This window comes from Salmo trutta, chromosome 13, assembly GCF_901001165.1.
Source record: "Salmo trutta chromosome 13, fSalTru1.1, whole genome shotgun sequence".
In the NCBI taxonomy this organism is placed as follows: Eukaryota; Metazoa; Chordata; class Actinopteri; order Salmoniformes; family Salmonidae; genus Salmo; species Salmo trutta.
In genome coordinates, this window is record NC_042969.1 from 85876040 (window position 1) to 85894062 (window position 18023).

Consider the following 18023-nt stretch of genomic DNA (forward strand, 5'->3'; position numbering starts at 1 on the left):
AAAACTAAAGCAGGAAGTACCAGTGACTCGCTCAATACGGAAGTGGTCAGATGACGCGGATGCTACACCGCAGAACTGTTTTGTTAGCACAGACTGGAATATGTTCAGGGATTCATTCAATGGCATTGAGGAGTGTACCACCTCAGTCGCTGGCTTCATCAATAAGTGCATCGATGACGTCGTCCCCACAGTGACCGTAAGCACATATCCCAACCAGAAGCCATGGATTACAGGCAACATCCGCACCAAGCTAAAGGCGAGAGCTGCCGCTTTCAAGCAACGGGACACTAATCTGGACGCTTATAAGAAATCCCGCTATGCCCTCAGACGAACCATCAAACAGGCAAAGTGTCAATACAGGACGAAGATTGAATCCTACTACACCGGCTCTGACGCTCGTCGGATGTGGCAGCGCTTGCAAACTACTATGGACCACAAAGGGAAACCCAGCCAATAGCTGCCCAGTGACTCGAGCCTACCAGATGAGCTAAATGCCTTTTATGCTCGCTTTGAGGCAAGCAACACTGAAGCATGCATGAGAACACAAGCTGTTCCGGATGTCTGTGTGATTATGCTCTACGCAGCCGATGTGAGCGATCTTTAAACAGGTCAACATTCAAAAGGCCGCAGGGCCAGACGGATTACCAGGACGTGTACTCAGAGCATGTGCGGACCAACTGGCAAGTGTCTTCACTGACATTTTCAACCTCTCCCTGACTGAGTCTGTAATATCTACATGTTTCAAGCAGACCACCATAGTCCCTGTGCCCAAGAATGCGAAGGTAACCTGCTTAAATGACTACCGCCCTGCAGCACTCACGTCTGTAGCCATGAAGTTCTTTGAAAGGCTGGTCATGGCTCACATCAACACCATCATCCCGGAAACCCTAGACCCACTCCAATTTGCATACCGCCATGTTAGCAATTTATGTTATTCTTCAATAACACAAACTCCAAAACAAATCAGGGGGAGAAAAATAGATTTATTTGAGAAGGACAAATCAAGATGTTATGCAGGAAGGTAGATATTCAGATGTTCAGTCTCCCTTGTCCTCAGCTTTTCTCCACTGAACAAAGGAACAGTAGAGAGTAAATTCAACAGACATTAGACATTCCGCAACCTTAGTAGCGTCACAGGCAGATAGATGTTGCCTGATCACACTTACTCTGTCCAACTTTGACATACGCGTCCTGATATAGTTGAAACAAATTCCCACAAAGTGATCTATTAAAAGATAACCGCCCAACAGAGGGCATGTGTATTAACTAGGTGAGGTAACCACCCAACAGAGGCATGTGTATTAACTAGGTGAGGTAACCACCGAACAGAGGCATGTGTATTAACTAGGTGAGGTAACCACCCAGAGACATGTGTATTAACTAGGTGAGGTAACTACCCAGAGGCATGTGTATTAACTAGGTGAGGTAACTACCCAACAGAGGGCATGTGTATTAACTAGGTGAGGTAACCACCCAACAGAGGGCATGTGTATTAACTAGGTGAGGTAACCACCCAACAGAGGGCATGTGTATTAACTAGGTGAGGTAACCACCCAACAGAGGGCATGTGTATTAACTAGGTGAGGTAACTACCCAGAGACATGTGTATTAACTAGGTGAGGTAACCACACAACAGAGGGCATGTGTATTAACTAGGTGAGGTAACCACCCAACAGAGGGCATGTGTATTAACTAGGTGAGGTAACCACCCAACAGAGGGCATGTGTATTAACTAGGTGAGGTAACCACCCAACAGAGGCATGTGTATTAACTAGGTGAGGTAACCACCCAGAGACATGTGTATTAACTAGGTGAGGTAACCACCCAACAGAGGGCTTGTGTATTAACTAGGTGAGGTAACCACCCAACAGAGGCATGTGTATTAACTAGGTGAGGTAACCACCCAACAGAGGGCATGTGTATTAACTAGGTGAGGTAACCACCCAACAGAGACATGTGTATTAACTAGGTGAGGTAACCACCCAACAGAGGGCATGTGTATTAACTAGGTGAGGTAACCACCCAACAGAGGGCATGTATATTAACTAGGTGAGGTAACCACCCAACAGAGGGCATGTGTATTAACTAGGTGAGGTAACCACCCAACAGAGGGCATGTGTATTAACTAGGTGAGGTAACCACCCAGAGACATGTGTATTAACTAGGTGAGGTAACTACCAAGAGACATGTGTATTAACTAGGTGAGGTAACCACTCAGAGACATGTGTATTAACTAGGTGAGGTAACCACCCAGAGACATGTGTATTAACTAGGTGAGGTAACCACTCAGAGGCATGTGTATTAACTAGGTGAGGTAACCACCCAACAGAGGGCATGTGTATTAACTAGGTGAGGTAACCACCCAACAGAGGGCATGTGTATTAACTAGGTGAGGTAACTACCCAACAGAGGCATGTGTATTAACTAGGTGAGGTAACCACCCAACAGAGGGCATGTGTATTAACTAGGTGAGGTAACTACCCAACAGAGGGCATGTGTATTAACTAGGTGAGGTAACTACCCAACAGAGGGCATGTGTATTAACTAGGTGAGGTAACCACCCAACAGAGACATGTGTATTAACTAGGTGAGGTAACCACTCAGAGACATGTGTATTAACTAGGTGAGGTAACTACCCAACAGAGGGCATGTGTATTAACTAGGTGAGGTAACTACCCAACAGAGGCATGTGTATTAACTAGGTGAGGTAACTACCCAACAGAGGGCATGTGTATTAACTAGGTGAGGTAACCACCCAGAGACATGTGTATTAACTAGGTGAGGTAACCACCCAACAGAGGCATGTGTAATAACTAGATAAGGTGGTCGCTTATTAGTGTCATTGATAATCTCAAAATGAAGGAAGGTACTGCAGAACTAGGTACTCTAGCATTTTGATACTCACCCAAATTAGTACCAATAATCGCCTTATACCAACTAACATCTCTCCATATAACCAACATTTCCCTCTGGTTAAAAGGAATAGCCACTAATGGAATACCTGCCCTTGATGTGAACGGAGCAGACGTACCAAAACAACGACTGCTTTGATTGACTACTGTGGCATCGTTTAGAGAGAGGAGATAGAAACGTATTGACGCCCGAGTGTCCCTCATCCTGCTGATGCATCTCTGTGTTAGACATGGAAACACCACCCACGTCCTGTATTAGGAGGAAACGCACAAGGAAAATCATTTCAAACATCTTTCACTTGTCTGCAAGACAATAATATTCAATCGTCCTATTGTCAAGGTAATCATTCACCATGTCCCTTTAAAAGTGACCAGCTCTTCCACACTGGTATCAGTCCCATAGATAACTATTAGACATGACCAGCTCTGGTATCAGTCCCATAGATAACTATTAGACATGACCAGCTCTGGTATCAGTCCCATAGATAACTATTAGACATGACCAGCTCTGCTATCAGTCCCATAGATAACAATTAGACATGACCAGCTCTGGTATCAGTCCCATAGATAACTATTAGACATGACCAGCTCTTCCACACTGGTATCAGTCCCATAGATAACTATTAGACATGACCAGCTCTGGTATCAGTCCCATAGATAACTATTAGACATGACCAGCTCTGGTATCAGTCCCATAGATAACTATTAGACATGACCAGCTCTGGTATCAGTCCCATAGATAACTATTAGACATGACCAGCTCTGGTATCAGTCCCATAGATAACTATTAGACATGACCAGCTCTGGTATCAGTCCCATAGATAACTATTAGACATGACCAGCTCTGGTATCAGTCCCATAGATAACTATTAGACATGACCAGCTCTTCCACACTGGTATCAGTCCCATAGATAACTATTAGACATGACCAGCTCTGGTATCAGTCCCATAGATAACTATTAGACATGACCAGCTCTTCCACTGGTATCAGTCCCATAGATAACTATTAGACATGACCAGCTCTGGTATCAGTCCCATAGATAACTATTAGACATGACCAGCTCTGGTATCAGTCACATAGATAACTATTAGACATGACCAGCTCTGGTATCAGTCCCATAGATAACTATTAGACATGACCAGCTCTGGTATCAGTCCCATAGATAACTATTAGACATGACCAGCTCTGGTATCAGTCCCATAGATAACTATTAGACATGACCAGCTCTGGTATCAGTCCCATAGATAACTATTAGACATGACCAGCTCTGGTATCAGTCCCATAGATAACTATTAGACATGACCAGCTCTGGTATCAGTCCCATAGATAACTATTAGACATGACCAGCTCTGGTATCAGTCCCATAGATAACTATTAGACATGACCAGCTCTGGTATCAGTCCCATAGATAACTATTAGACATGACCAGCTCTGGTATCAGTCCCATAGATAACTATTAGACATGACCAGCTCTGGTATCAGTCCCATAGATAACTATTAGACATGACCAGCTCTGGTATCAGTCCCATAGATAACTATTAGACATGACCAGCTCTGGTATCAGTCCCATAGATAACTATTAGACATGACCAGCTCTGGTATCAGTCCCATAGATAACTATTAGACATGACCAGCTCTGGTATCAGTCCCATAGATAACTATTAGACATGACCAGCTCTGGTATCAGTCCCATAGATAACTATTAGACATGACCAGCTCTGGTATCAGTCCCATAGATAACTATTAGACATGACCAGCTCTGGTATCAGTCCCATAGATAACTATTAGACATGACCAGCTCTGGTATCAGTCCCATAGATAACTATTAGACATGACCAGCTCTGGTATCAGTCCCATAGATAACTATTAGACATGACCAGCTCTGGTATCAGTCCCATAGATAACTATTAGACATGACCAGCTCTGGTATCAGTCCCATAGATAACTATTAGACATGACCAGCTCTGGTATCAGTCCCATAGATAACTATTAGACATGACCAGCTCTGGTATCAGTCCCATAGATAACTATTAGACATGACCAGCTCTGGTATCAGTCCCATAGATAACTATTAGACATGACCAGCTCTGGTATCAGTCCCATAGATAACTATTAGACATGACCAGCTCTGGTATCAGTCCCATAGATAACTATTAGACATGACCAGCTCTGGTATCAGTCCCATAGATAACTATTAGACATGACCAGCTCTGGTATCAGTCCCATAGATAACTATTAGACATGACCAGCTCTGGTATCAGTCCCATAGATAACTATTAGACATGATGTTCTGACAGTCTGCCGGTAATGAGGAATTCTTCTTCCGTTTCACTGGTTGCACTGCACCGGTGATCTTGTATTGTTTCAGGTAAAGTCAAGGGATGTTACTGCAGCCTCAGACGATAGATTCTCATAACCTGTAACAAAGGAAACCAAAAAGGGAAAGTAACATGTCCTGGTTTCAAGAGAAATTGATTTTTCACATAGATTTTCCTAAGTAAGCGTGTCCCAATTTTCAGGAAAATGTTGGATATTTCACCTAGATATCCCTAGTATGATGACTGCTGTACACAACATAGAAGCTTATCAGATTCTGATCATCTTACTGTGCTTCTTCACTCGGTGATTGGCCCCCCGATTGCTAATCAATCAGTTCTTTATTCTCCAGGCGCCGCTTTGTCATCAAAAATGGACAAAAAAAGGATTTTCCCTGAACTTTTACTGCTGACTTCGTTATGAGCAAAACTTGATAAGGACCTTCCCATTTTGGCCCTAATGTGTCTGTCACATATTTTGTTTCTCATCACCCACTGTCCTGCCACTACGTCACGTCCCCCCTCGGGAGTTATTCCCCATTAGAGAGTTGTAAACGTCTGTTTTTCTCAAATCTAACGTGCCTGGTATTATCACATTGTCCATTGTAGTAACTATAGTAACAATTCATGCCCAGCCCGCCCCCCCCCCCCCCCCTCTCCACAATACTTGAACCGTCTGGGTATAAGATAAACTCAGGGTTTTCCAACGGATGACTCTATAAACCCATCAGAGAGCTGATCCAAAACCAACTCACAACAGTCGTGTTCAAGTAATGTGGTATCTGTAGGATACATCGGAGTAGCTGGATTACATGGTGTCTTTTCAACTATACCCATGTCCCATAGATCTTTACTCACTGCTTTAGTAACGTTCATAGCTTCCTGGCTAATGGGATATTGTTTTGTGCCGCAAGGTGGGGAAACACCTGTCAGGCACACTGGTTCCACACTGGTTCCACTGGTTCCACTGGTTCCATATCCATAAGTTCCACACACATTTTTCTTCGTAGTCCAAATAGCATGGTTCTGAACTGTAGATTCCTGCATCAATCTTCATTGGACCAATATAAATTGATAATGGTTTGGTTTGTTCATATCTGTCCCCCCCACACCCCACCCCTACTCCTATTGCTCTCATCTTCTTGCCTGTGTACTCAGGACACATATGTTTTGCATAAGATATGGGCAATACAGTGACTTCAGCGCCCGTATCTACTAAAAAAATCTACTGCAAAGTTGTTATTAACCATAATGTTCACGTATATTCCATCCGATTTCATATGTACACCAGCTGAGATGGGACGTAAGATCCCTATTAGTTTACCTCCACAGCATCCAGAAAACTCTGCTGCTGAGCCGGAGAGAGCTTCTTAAATTTCTGCACCAACATTGTGTCATTGGGGATGTTGTCTTGTTTACATTTTCCCTTAGATGGACCCTTCTTCTCCTGACCACTTCTTATAAAATCACGGTTTTCTTTTCCCGACATTCTCGTTGCCAGTGACTAGAAATAATGACATACGCCAGGTTTCTCTTTTACTGAATGAATAATGTTGTTGGTTTCACTCGGAACCTGAGCTACTCTGATAACCACGTCTCGTAGACGCTTAAAAAAGGTTTTTGACCATTCAATCCAACTGTTTTGGAGATGCTGATTTATGTGTGATTATTTTCTCTAGAGGTTTGTCTTTGCTTTCCTTTCACAGCCTGTGTTCTGGTCGGCTTTAAGACATCGTTTGTCACTGCTGTCAGTATCTGTTGACTCAAAGACAGGCAGTGCTGACCAGTCGCTTGAAACCTGATCTGCCTTGCACAACTCAGTGAGGATAGATTGGGAGAACAGAGAGGCCACAGGTGGGGGGGGTCACATCTGACTTTTTCGCCCGTGTCTCCTGCTGCAATAGTTGAATTTCTCCTTTTAAGGTCTTTATTTGTTCACCAAGAGCTTTCAAACTATAATTTTCTCTCTGCAATGTCATCATATTAAATTCAAAAGTTGTATAATATGTATATGTATATATATATATTTATATATATATATATGTGTATATATGTGTATATATGTGTATATATGTATATATATGTATATATATGTATATATATATATATATGTATATATGTATATATGTATATGTTTATATATTTATCCCCAAAATATATATATATTTATATAACTCCTTTTAAGGAGTCAAGCCTCTTCTAGAACACAAATAGTCTCTGTAGGGCCTAGCTAGACGACACCATTCTGCATACTTCTGGCCCTTCTTTGGACACTGCGTTAACAACCCTCCAGATGAGCTTCAATGCCATACAACTCTCCTTCCGTGGCCTCCAACTGCTCTTAAATGCAAGTAAAACTTAATGCATGCTCTTCAAACGATCGCTGCCCACACCTGCCCGCCCGTCCAGCATCACTACTCTGGACGGTTCTGCCTTAGAATGTGGACAACTACAAATACCTAGGTGTCTGGTTAGACTGTAAACTCTCCTTCCAGACTCACATTAAACATCTCCAATCCAAAATTAAATCTAGAATCGGCTTCCTATTCCGCAACAAAGCCTCCTTCACTCATTCTGCCAAACATACCCTCGTAAAACTGACTATCCTACCGATCCTTAGACTTCGGCAATGTCATTTACAAAATAGCCTCCAACACTCTACTTAGCAAATTGGATACAGTCTATCACAGTGCCATCCGTTTTGTCACCAAAGCACCATATACTACCCACCATTGCGACCTGTACGCTCTCGTTGGTTGGCCCTCGCTTCATATTCGTCGCCAAACCCACTGGCTCCAGGTCATCTATAAGTCTTTGCTAGGTAAAGCTCCGCCTTATCTCAGCTTGCTGGTCACCATAGCAGCACCCACCAGTAGCACGCGCTCCAGCAGGTATATTTCACTGGTCACCCCCAAAGCCAATTCCTCTTTTGGCCGCCTTTCCTTCCAGTTCTCTGCTGCCAATGACTGGAACGAATTGTAAAAATCATTGAAGCTGGAGACTCTTACCTCCCTCACTAGCTTTAAGCACCAGCTGTCAGAGCAGCTCACAGATCACTGCACCTGTACACAGCCCATCTGTAAATAACCCATCCAACTACCTCATCCCCATACTGTTATTTATTTTATTTATTTTGCTCCTTTGCACCCCAGTATCTCTACTTGCACACTCATCTTCTGCACATTTATCACGCCAGTGTTTAATTGCTATATTGTAATTATTTATCCACTATGGCCTATTCATTGCCTTACCTCCGTGATCCTACCTCATTTGCACTCACTGTATATAGATTTTTTTCTATTGTATCGTTGACTGTATGTTTGTTTATTCCATGTGTAACTCTGTTGTTGTATGTGTCGAACTGCTTTGCTTTATCTTGGCCAGGTCGCAGTTGTAAATGAGAACTTGTTCTCAACTAGCCTACCTGGTTAAATAAAGGTGAAATAAAAAAATATATATATTTTAAATGAGGCAGTGCCATGACTAAACCAGTGAGAGGAACCAATTAAGTTCCTGACTAGTAACAGAGATGTATTGGCTTTTCTAGGTACAAGGAGTCGACTCAGCATAGGAGGAAGGTATAAATATATGTGCTTGTGTAAAAATGTCTTTGTCTTTGCAGCTGTTTGACCCAGTGGGTGAATATCCTTGGTTTGAGCTTTTACTAGTTGTCTGAGTTTACTCTGTTTGTCAGAACCTAACAAAATAAACCAAACGTTTAACAGGCTGTGAACTCTGAAAATGCATGTATTAACAGATAATAGAGTAAGCAAATGACGGGGATTGAAAGTACATTTATTACTGGTGACATATGTAACGGGGAATTTATATTAAAAAAATAAAAGGACAAACAATTCGTACAATGAAGGTGCAAGAATTGGCTGGAGACAGCTGAGCCATTCTTGACAGAGACTTGCCTATATCTTCGCCACACACCCCTCCCCTTCTTGTTGTCTCAACATTTGAAATTATACTCAAGACACATTATCGTCACACATATTTTAAATGTTTTTCACTGACAGCCGCAACTCAATAATCAGCTAGGCCTATTGCAAAGCAAGCTGCCCAAATTGCGTGCTTCCCAAATAGGCAGAGGCCTACAAGCTTATGATTTGAAATAATCCACAGCAAAAAAAGAAAATCCTTTGTGTCTAAGTCATGCTTGAATGATTGTATTTATTTCTGTATATACAGGAGTAATTATATAAATTTGACAATTTTATTTCAATTTTCTTAACTATCGGACCCACCGCTATACCATTTCTGTCCTGTTCTATTGTTTTCATATCAACTTAACCAGTATTTCTCTCCCATCCTAGTGTTTGCATCTTTAGATTGCCCCTCTTTCTACGTTTCTAACAGCGATTTTCTCCATTGTCACATATGGAACCGCTATCATGTGTTCTATTTAGAATGGTGTTTTCCCCAGGTGTTCTGTTTAGAATGGTGTTTCCCCAGGTGTTCTGTTTAGAATGGTGTTTTCCCCAGGTGTTCTGTTTAGAATGGTGTTTCCCCAGGTGTTCTGTTTAGGATGGTGTTTCCCCAGGTGTTCTGTTTAGAATGGTGTTTTCCCCAGGTGTTCTGTTTAGAATGGTGTTTCCCCAGGTGTTCTGTTTAGAATGGTGTTTCCCCAGGTGTTCTGTTTAGAATGGTGTTTTCCCCAGGTGTTCTGTTTAGAATGGTGTTTCCCCAGGTGATCTGTTTAGAATGGTGTTTCCCCAGGTGTTCTGTTTAGAATGGTGTTTTCCCCAGGTGTTCTGTTTAGAATGGTGTTTCCCCAGGTGTTCTGTTTAGAATGGTGTTTTCCCAGGTGTTCTGTTTAGAATGGTGTTTCCCAGGTGTTCTATTTAGAATGGTGTTTCCCAGGTGTTCTGTTTAGAATGGTGTTTCCCCAGGTGTTCTGTTTAGAATGGTGTTTCCCAGGTGTTCTGTTTAGAATGGTGTTTCCCCAGGTGTTCTGTTTAGAATGATGTTTTCCCAGGTCTGTTTAGAATGGTGTTTCCCCAGGTGTTCTGTTTAGAATGGTGTTTTCCCAGGTGTTCTGTTTAGAATGGTGTTTTCTCAGGTGGTCTGTTTAGAATGGTGTTTTCTCAGGTGTTCTGTTTAGAATGGTGTTTTCTCAAGTGGTCTGTTTAGAATGGTGTTTCCCCAGGTCTGTTTAGAATGGTGTTTCCCCAGGTCTGTTTAGAATGGTGTTTTCCCAGGTGTTCTGTTTAGAATGGTGTTTCCCCAGGTGTTCTGTTTAGAATGGTGTTTTCCCAGGTGTTCTGTTTAGAATGGTGTTTCCCCAGGTGTTCTGTTTAGAATGGTGTTTCCCCAGGTGGTCTGTTTAGAATGGTGTTTCCCCAGGTCTGTTTAGAATGGTGTTTCCCCAGGTGGTCTGTTTAGAATGGTGTTTCCCCAGGTGTTCTGTTTAGAATGGTGGTTTCCCAGGTGTTCTGTTTAGAATGGTGTTTCCCCAGGTGTTCTGTCTAGAATGGTGGTTTCCCAGGTGTTCTGTTTAGAATGGTGTTTTCCCAGGTGCCCTGTTTAGAATGGTGTTTCCCCAGGTGTTCTGTTTAGAATGGTGTTTCCCCAGGTGTTCTGTTTAGAATGGTGTTGTCCCTGGTGTTCTGTTTAGAATGGTGTTTTCCCAGGTGTTCTGTTTAGAATGGTGTTTCCCCAGGTGTTCTGTTTAGAATGGTGTTTCCCCAGGTGTTCTGTTTAGAATGGTGTTTCCCCAGGTGTTCTGTTTAGAATGGTGTTTCCCCAGGTGTTCTGTTTAGAATGGTGTTTCCCCAGGTGTTCTGTTTAGAATGGTGTTTCCCCAGGTGTTCTGTTTAGAATGGTGTTTCCCCAGGTGTTCTGTTTAGAATGGTGTTTCCCAGGTGTTCTGTTTAGAATGGTGTTTCCCCAGGTGTTCTGTTTAGAATGGTGTTTTCCCAGGTCTGTTTAGAATGGTGTTTTCCCAGGTCTGTTTAGAATGGTGTTTTCCCAGGTGTTCTGTTTAGAATGGTGTTTTCTCAGGTGTTCTGTTTAGAATGGTGTTTCCCCAGGTCTGTTTAGAATGGTGTTTCCCCAGGTGTGCTGTTTAGAATGGTGTTTTCCCAGGTTAATATTGGCTGCTTTATTACATGAGTTGCATGTTCTGCTAAGATGCGTTACTATATATCTGTGAATACTGTTATTCTGAGCACAGTGGATGGATGCCCTAATAGGTGATGCATCCAATGCAGATGGGTCCGGTACATTTCTCAAATGGCTGGTAAATTTAAATCTTCCCAGTCACGTTGTCTGGCGTCACATTTTCCTAACGGTAAACCCTGGCACACTTGCACACACACACGCACACACACATAAACACACACACACACACATGGATTTGACCTCCTAGTCTTGAACATAGTATTTCACGCCGTATTCAGACGTTATGCATATTGTAGGTAGGATAGTCTATGTTTGTTGCCTCTGTTATTTTATTTATTTTACCTTTATTTAACCAGGTAGACCAGTTGAGAACAAGTCCTTTATTTAACCAGGTAGGCCAGTTGAGAACAAGTCCTTTATTTAACCAGGTAGGCCAGTTGAGAACAAGTCCTTTATTTAACCAGGTAGGCTAGTTGAGAACAAGTCCTTTATTTAACCAGGTAGGCCAGTTGAGAACAAGTCCTTTATTTAACCAGGTAGGCCAGTTGAGAACAAGTTCTCATTTACAACTGCGACCTGGCCAAGATAAAACAAAGCAGTGCGACACAAACAACAACACAGTGTTACAGATGGAATAAACAAACATACAGTCAATAATACAATAGAAAAATCTGTGTACAGTGTGTGCAAATTAAGTATGGAGGTAAGGCAAATAAATAGGCCATAGTGGCGAAATAATTACAATTTAGCAAATTAACACTGGAGTGATAGATGTGCACATGAGGATGTGCAAGTAGAAATACTGGTGTGCAAAAGAGCAGAAAAACAAAACAAATATGGGGATGAAGTAGGTAGTTGGTTGGATGGGCTTTTTACAGATGTGCTGTGTACAGCTGCAGCGATCGGTAAGCTGCTCTGACAGCTGATGCTTAAAGTTAGTGAGGGAGATATAAGTCTCCAACTTCAGTGATTTTTGCAATTCGTTTTGTAATGATAATGTATGTGTCAATGTGTTTACAGGGGCAGTCTGGGCAGAAGGGAGATCCAGGAGAGGGTTTACCTGAGGTATGCACTGCATTATGTATTTATGGCTCTTTTTGCCCATGGAGGTGTCTGTCTCTGTCTGTCTCTCAGAGAGGGAACTGAGGGAGTGTCTGTCTGTCTCTCAGAGGGTGAACTGAGGGAGTGTCTGTCTCTGTCTGTCTGTCTGTCTGTCTCTGTCTGTCTCTCAGGGGGGCGCTGAAGGAGTGTCTGTCTGTCTGTCTCTCAGGGGGGCACTGAAGGAGTGTCTGTCTGTCTGTCTCTCAGGGGGGTGCTGAAGGAGTGTCTGTCTGTCTGTCTGTCTTGAAGGAGTGTCTGTCTGTCTGTCTCTCAGGGGGGCGCTGAAGGAGTGTCTGTCTGTCTGTCTCTCAGGGGGGTGCTGAAGGAGTGTCTGTCTCTGTCTGTCTCTCAGGGGGGTGCTGAAGGAGTGTCTGTCTGTCTGTCTCTCAGGGGGGCGCTGAAGGAGTGTCTGTCTGTCTGTCTCTCAGAGGGGCGCTGAAGGAGTGTTTGTCTCTGTCTGTCTCTCAGGGTGGAGCTGAAGGAGTGTCTGTCTGTCTCTCAGGGGGGCGCTGAAGGAGTGTCTGTCTCTGTCTGTCTCTCAGGGGGGCGCTGAAGGAGTGTCTGTCTCTGTCTGTCTCTCAGAGGGGCGCTGAAGGAGTGTCTGTCTCTGTCTGTCTCTCAGGGGGGTGCTGAAGGAGTGTCTGTCTCTGTCTGTCTCTGTCTGTCTCTCAGGGGGGCGCTGAAGGAGTGTCTGTCTCTGTCTGTCTCTCAGGGGGGCGCTGAAGGAGTGTCTGTCTCTGTCTGTCTCTCAGGGGGGTGCTGAAGGAGTGTCTGTCTCTGTCTGTCTCTGTCTGTCTCTCAGGGGGGCGCTGAAGGAGTGCAGCAGCTGAGGGAAGCTCTCAAGATCCTGGCAGAGAGAGTTCTGATTCTGGAACATATGATTGGCATCCACGGTAAAGTGGGAGGGGTTTTTGATTCTGGAAGACATGATTGGCATCCACAGTAAAGAGGGAGGGGTTTTTGATTCTGGAAGACATGATTTGCATAATAGTATTGATTGGGTCAAGGCGATAGAGTGAGACTCTATCTCTCCATTGTCCTTTTCTGTATGCAGAGAGTCCAGTGGAATCAGGCTCTGGACTGGAGAGCCTACCAGACTCCATCTCATTTCCCGCCATCAGGACCAGGAAGGCCGAGTTCACCATCAAGACAGGACGACTTCAGCCTCTCCAACTCTCCTCCAATCCTCAAGGAAACAATCTCCCTGTAGAGGTGGTCAGACAGAGACGAGGTCTTTTTTAAGACACCAATGAAAGTGTTTTGATTTTTTTTAGGGGGTAGATCAGCTTTAATATTGCAGATAGATTTCACCTTTCATCAATGTAATTGTCTGCATCATTTCCAAACCCCCATACATTGTTTTAAAAAAAAATATATATATATATACACAGTATATGTGCATTCAGAAAGTATTCAGACCACTTTACTTTTTCCACATTTTGTTACGTTACAGCCTTATTCTAAAATTGATTAAATTGTTTTTTGCCCTCATTAATCTACACACAATATCTCATAATGACAAAGCGAAAACAGGTTTTTAAAAATGTTTGCACATTTATTACAAATAAAAAACATCACATCACATTTACATAAGTATTCAGACCCTTTACTCAGTACTTTGTTGAAGCACCTTTGGCAGCGATTATAGCCTCGAGTCTTCTTGGGTATGATGCTACAAGCTTGGCACACCTGAATTTGAGGAATTTCTCCCATTCCTCTCTGCAGATCCTCTCAAGCTCTGTCAGGTTGGATGGGGAGCTTTGCTGCACAGCTATTTTCAGGTCTCTCCAGAGATGTTAGATCGGGCTCAAGTCCGGGCTCTGGCTGGGCCTTTCAAGGATTTTCAGAGTCTTGTCCCGAAGCCAGGTTTGCCTAGATCGGTTCCCAACGTGAGGGATGGAGGACGAGGTGTGGGGTGAATTCCTGGTTACACTGTCAGTGATTTATTTAGAATTCAAGGAACACTTAGCCAGCATGGCTATCAGAGCATTCTGCAGTGATACGCCATCCCATCTGGTTTGCGCTTAGTGGGACTATCATTTGTTTTTCAACAGCACAATGACCCAACACACCTCGAGGCTGTTTAAGGGCTCTTTGACCAAGAAGGAGAGTGATGGAGTGCTGCATCCGATGACCTGGCCTCCAAAATCAACGGACCTCAACCCAATTGAGATGGTTTGGGATGAGTTGGATCGCAGAGTGAAGGAAAAGCAGCCAACAAATGCTCAGCATATGCGGGAACTTCTTCAAAACTGTAGGAAAAGCATTACAGGTGAAGCTGGTTGAGAGAATGCCAAGAGTGTGCAAAGCTGTCATCAAGGCAAAGGGCGCCTTCTTTGAAGAATCTAAAATCTAAAATATATTTTGATTTCTTTAACACTTTTTTGGTTACTACATGATTCCATGTGTGTTTCTTCATAGTTTTGATGTTTTCACTATTATTCTACAATGTAGAAAATAGTAAAAATAAAGAAAAACCCATGAATGAGTAGGTGTGTCCAAACTTGTGATAGGTACAGTATATATACATATATATTTAAGTATATTTTCCTTTATTATGTTCCCCTAACCTTCCCACCTCCCCTAATTGGAGTAAACTAATGAACAACAACACTTAAGCTTCTACTTCCAGCTTATACATATTATATACATTTTACATACATACTATAAACATTTTACGGTGTCACGCCCTGACCTTAGAGAGCTGGGTTTTTTCTCTGTTTGGTTAGGTCAGGGTGTGATGTGGGGTGGGCATTCTATGCATTTTATTTCTTTGTTTTGGCCGAGTATGGTTTCCAATCAGAGGCAGCTGTCTATCGTTGTCTCTGATTGGGAATCATACTTAGGCAGCCTTTTTCCCCACCTGTGTTTGTGGGTAGTTGTTTTCTGTTTTGTATTTTGTACCTGACGGAACTGTTGGCTTTTCGTTTTGTTATTTTTGTTCGAGTGTTTCTTTGTTTAATAAATCATGAGCACTTACCACGCTGCGCTTTGGTCCACTCCTTCCGACGAAAGTCGTTACATACGGACACAATGTATTTTACAATAGGAATCTTTTGTTTGTTTATTATCCCATTCTTCATCTACCTTCGGCCTCTCCCATCTAGCTCTGAAGACCATCCAGTCTCATGCTTCATCTACACTCTACCTCTCCCATCTAGCTCTGAAGACCATCCAGTTTGATTTCTATTTGCCATATATTTTTAACTTGTTATGGATAGGGGGCAGTATTTTCACGGCCGGATAAAAAACGTACCCGATTTAATCTGGTAATTACTCCTGCCCAGAAACTAGAATATTCATATAATTAGTAGCTTTGTATTGAAAACACTCCAAAGTTTCTAAAACTGTTTGAATGGTGTCTGTGAGTATAACAGAACTCAAATGGCAGGCCAAAACCTGAGAAGATTCTGTACAGGAAGTACCCTGTCTGACCATTTCTTGGCCTTCTTTGTCATCTCTATCCAAAACAAAGGATCTCTGCTGTAACGTGACATTTTCTAAGGCTCCCATAGGCTCTCAGAAGGCGCCAGAACGTTGAATGATGACTTTGCAGTCTCTGGCTGAAAAACAGTAGCGCATTTGGTAAGTGGTCGATCTGAGAACATAGAGACGGGTGCACGCGTGCACGTGAAGAGTCCATTTTAGATTTTGAGTCTTTGAACGAAAACAACGACTCCCGGTCGGAATATTATCGCTTTTTTACGAGAAAAATCGCATAAAAATTGATTTTAAACAGCGTTTGACATGCTTCGAAGTACGGTAATGGAATATTTTGAATTTTTTTGTCATGATACGCGTCCGTGCCGATACCCTTCGTTACCCTTCGGATAGTGTCTTGAACACACAAACAAAACGCCGCTATTTGGATATAACTATGGATTATTTGGAACCAAACCAACATTTGTTGTTGAAGTAGAAGTCCTGGGAGTGCATTCTGACAAAGAACAGCAAATGTAATCCAATTTTTCTTACAGTAAATCTGAGTTTGGTGAGTACCAAACTTGGTGGGTGTCAAAATTGCTAGCCTGTGATGGCGAGCTATCTACTCAGAATATTGCAAAATGTGCTTTCACCGAAAAGCTATTTTAAAATCGGGCACCGCGATTGCATAAAGGAGTTCTGTATCTATAATTCTTAAAATAATTATGTTTTTTGTGAACGTTTATCGTGAATAATTTAGTAAATTCACCGGAAGTGTTCGGTGGGAATGCTAGTTCTGAACGTCACATGCTAATGTAAAAAGCTGGTTTTTGATATAAATATGAACTTGATTGAACAAAACATGCATGTATTGTATAACATAATGTCCTAGGAGTGTCATCTGATGAAGATCATCAAAGGTTAGTGCTGAATTTAACTGTGGTTTTGGTTTTTGTGACATTATATGCTAGCTTAAAAAATGGGTGTCTGATTATTTCTGGCTGGGTACTCTCCTGACATAATCTAATGTTTTGCTTTCGTTGTAAAGTCTTTTTGAAATCGGACAGTGTGGTTAGATAAAGGAGAGTCTTGTCTTTAAAATGGTGTAAAATAGTCATATGTTTGAAAAATGGAAGTATTCGGATTTTCGAGGAGTTTGTATTTCGCGCCACGCCCTATCACTGGATATTGGAGCGGTGTTCCGCTAGCGGAACGTCTAGATGTAAGAGGTTTTAACTGTGCTATTTCATAAATGTTCTGAACCTATATACATTTTATGGACACAGTGTATTTTACATTAGTTATCTTGTTGTTTTTAGTCCCACCCTTCAGCTCCACTCAATCCCTCCCATCTATATCTTAACACATCCATTTTTATATATATAATTTGCCTGTGCTGTGCTGTGATGTTTCACAAAAGTTCTGAACCTTTGTATTCTCATAGTTTCTACAGATTGTAAATTAAGGATAAACAATGTTCCTAAAAGTGTTATTATATTATTAATTGAAGACTATGACTTTTCAAATCACCCAGCAGTGCTAATTGCAGAGTTAGCTCCAGGTAAATGTTGCAATTCTTCAGCCATTTCTGGACCTGCGACCAAAAAACAAGCTACAGTGCATTCAGAAAGCGGAAAGTATTCAGACTTTTTCTACATTTTGTTACGTTACAGCCTTATTCTAAAATGTATTAAATAGATGTTTTTCCTAATCAATCTACACACGATACCCCATAATGACAAAGTGAAAACAGGTTTTTATAAATGTTTTGCTAACCTGGCACTATCCCTGCGGTGAAGCACAGTGGTGGCAGCATCATGCTGTGAGGATATTTTTCAGAGGCAGGGACTGGGAGACTAGTCAGGATTGAGGCAAAGATGAATGGAGCAAAGTACAGAGAGATCCTTGATTGCTGGTTGTAATTTTGAGTAGAGCAGACATTTACATATATTTTTGTTAGATGCATGTGTGACATAACTCCACCAGCCCTATTTATGAAATAATTTACAGATTATACTTTTTTGTATTATTATTATTCTTTTTGTATCAATTAGTATATCTGAGTTTAACCACAATATTTGTTGTATTATTTCTTTTTTTCTTTTTTGATTGATTTAAACAAAAATTGCACTTTTCGATCCCTTT

The 18023-nt window shown here is 42.1% G+C and overlaps 1 protein-coding gene across 5 annotated transcripts in view; it reads left to right on the forward strand.

Annotated features, from left to right (window-relative positions):
• Positions 1 to 13790, forward strand: part of LOC115206664 (collagen alpha-1(XXVI) chain) — a 53666-nt gene extending 39876 nt beyond the window's left edge. For all 5 annotated transcript variants that reach the window (XM_029773846.1, XM_029773848.1, XM_029773847.1 and 2 more), the window contains exons 12-14: positions 12375 to 12419; positions 13258 to 13348; positions 13510 to 13790. In XM_029773846.1, coding sequence (XP_029629706.1) covers positions 12375 to 12419; positions 13258 to 13348; positions 13510 to 13697 — 324 coding nt within the window. In that variant the 3' untranslated portion in view covers positions 13698 to 13790. The remainder of the gene's footprint in view (positions 1 to 12374; positions 12420 to 13257; positions 13349 to 13509) is intronic.
• Positions 13791 to 18023: the final 4233 nt, after the last annotated feature.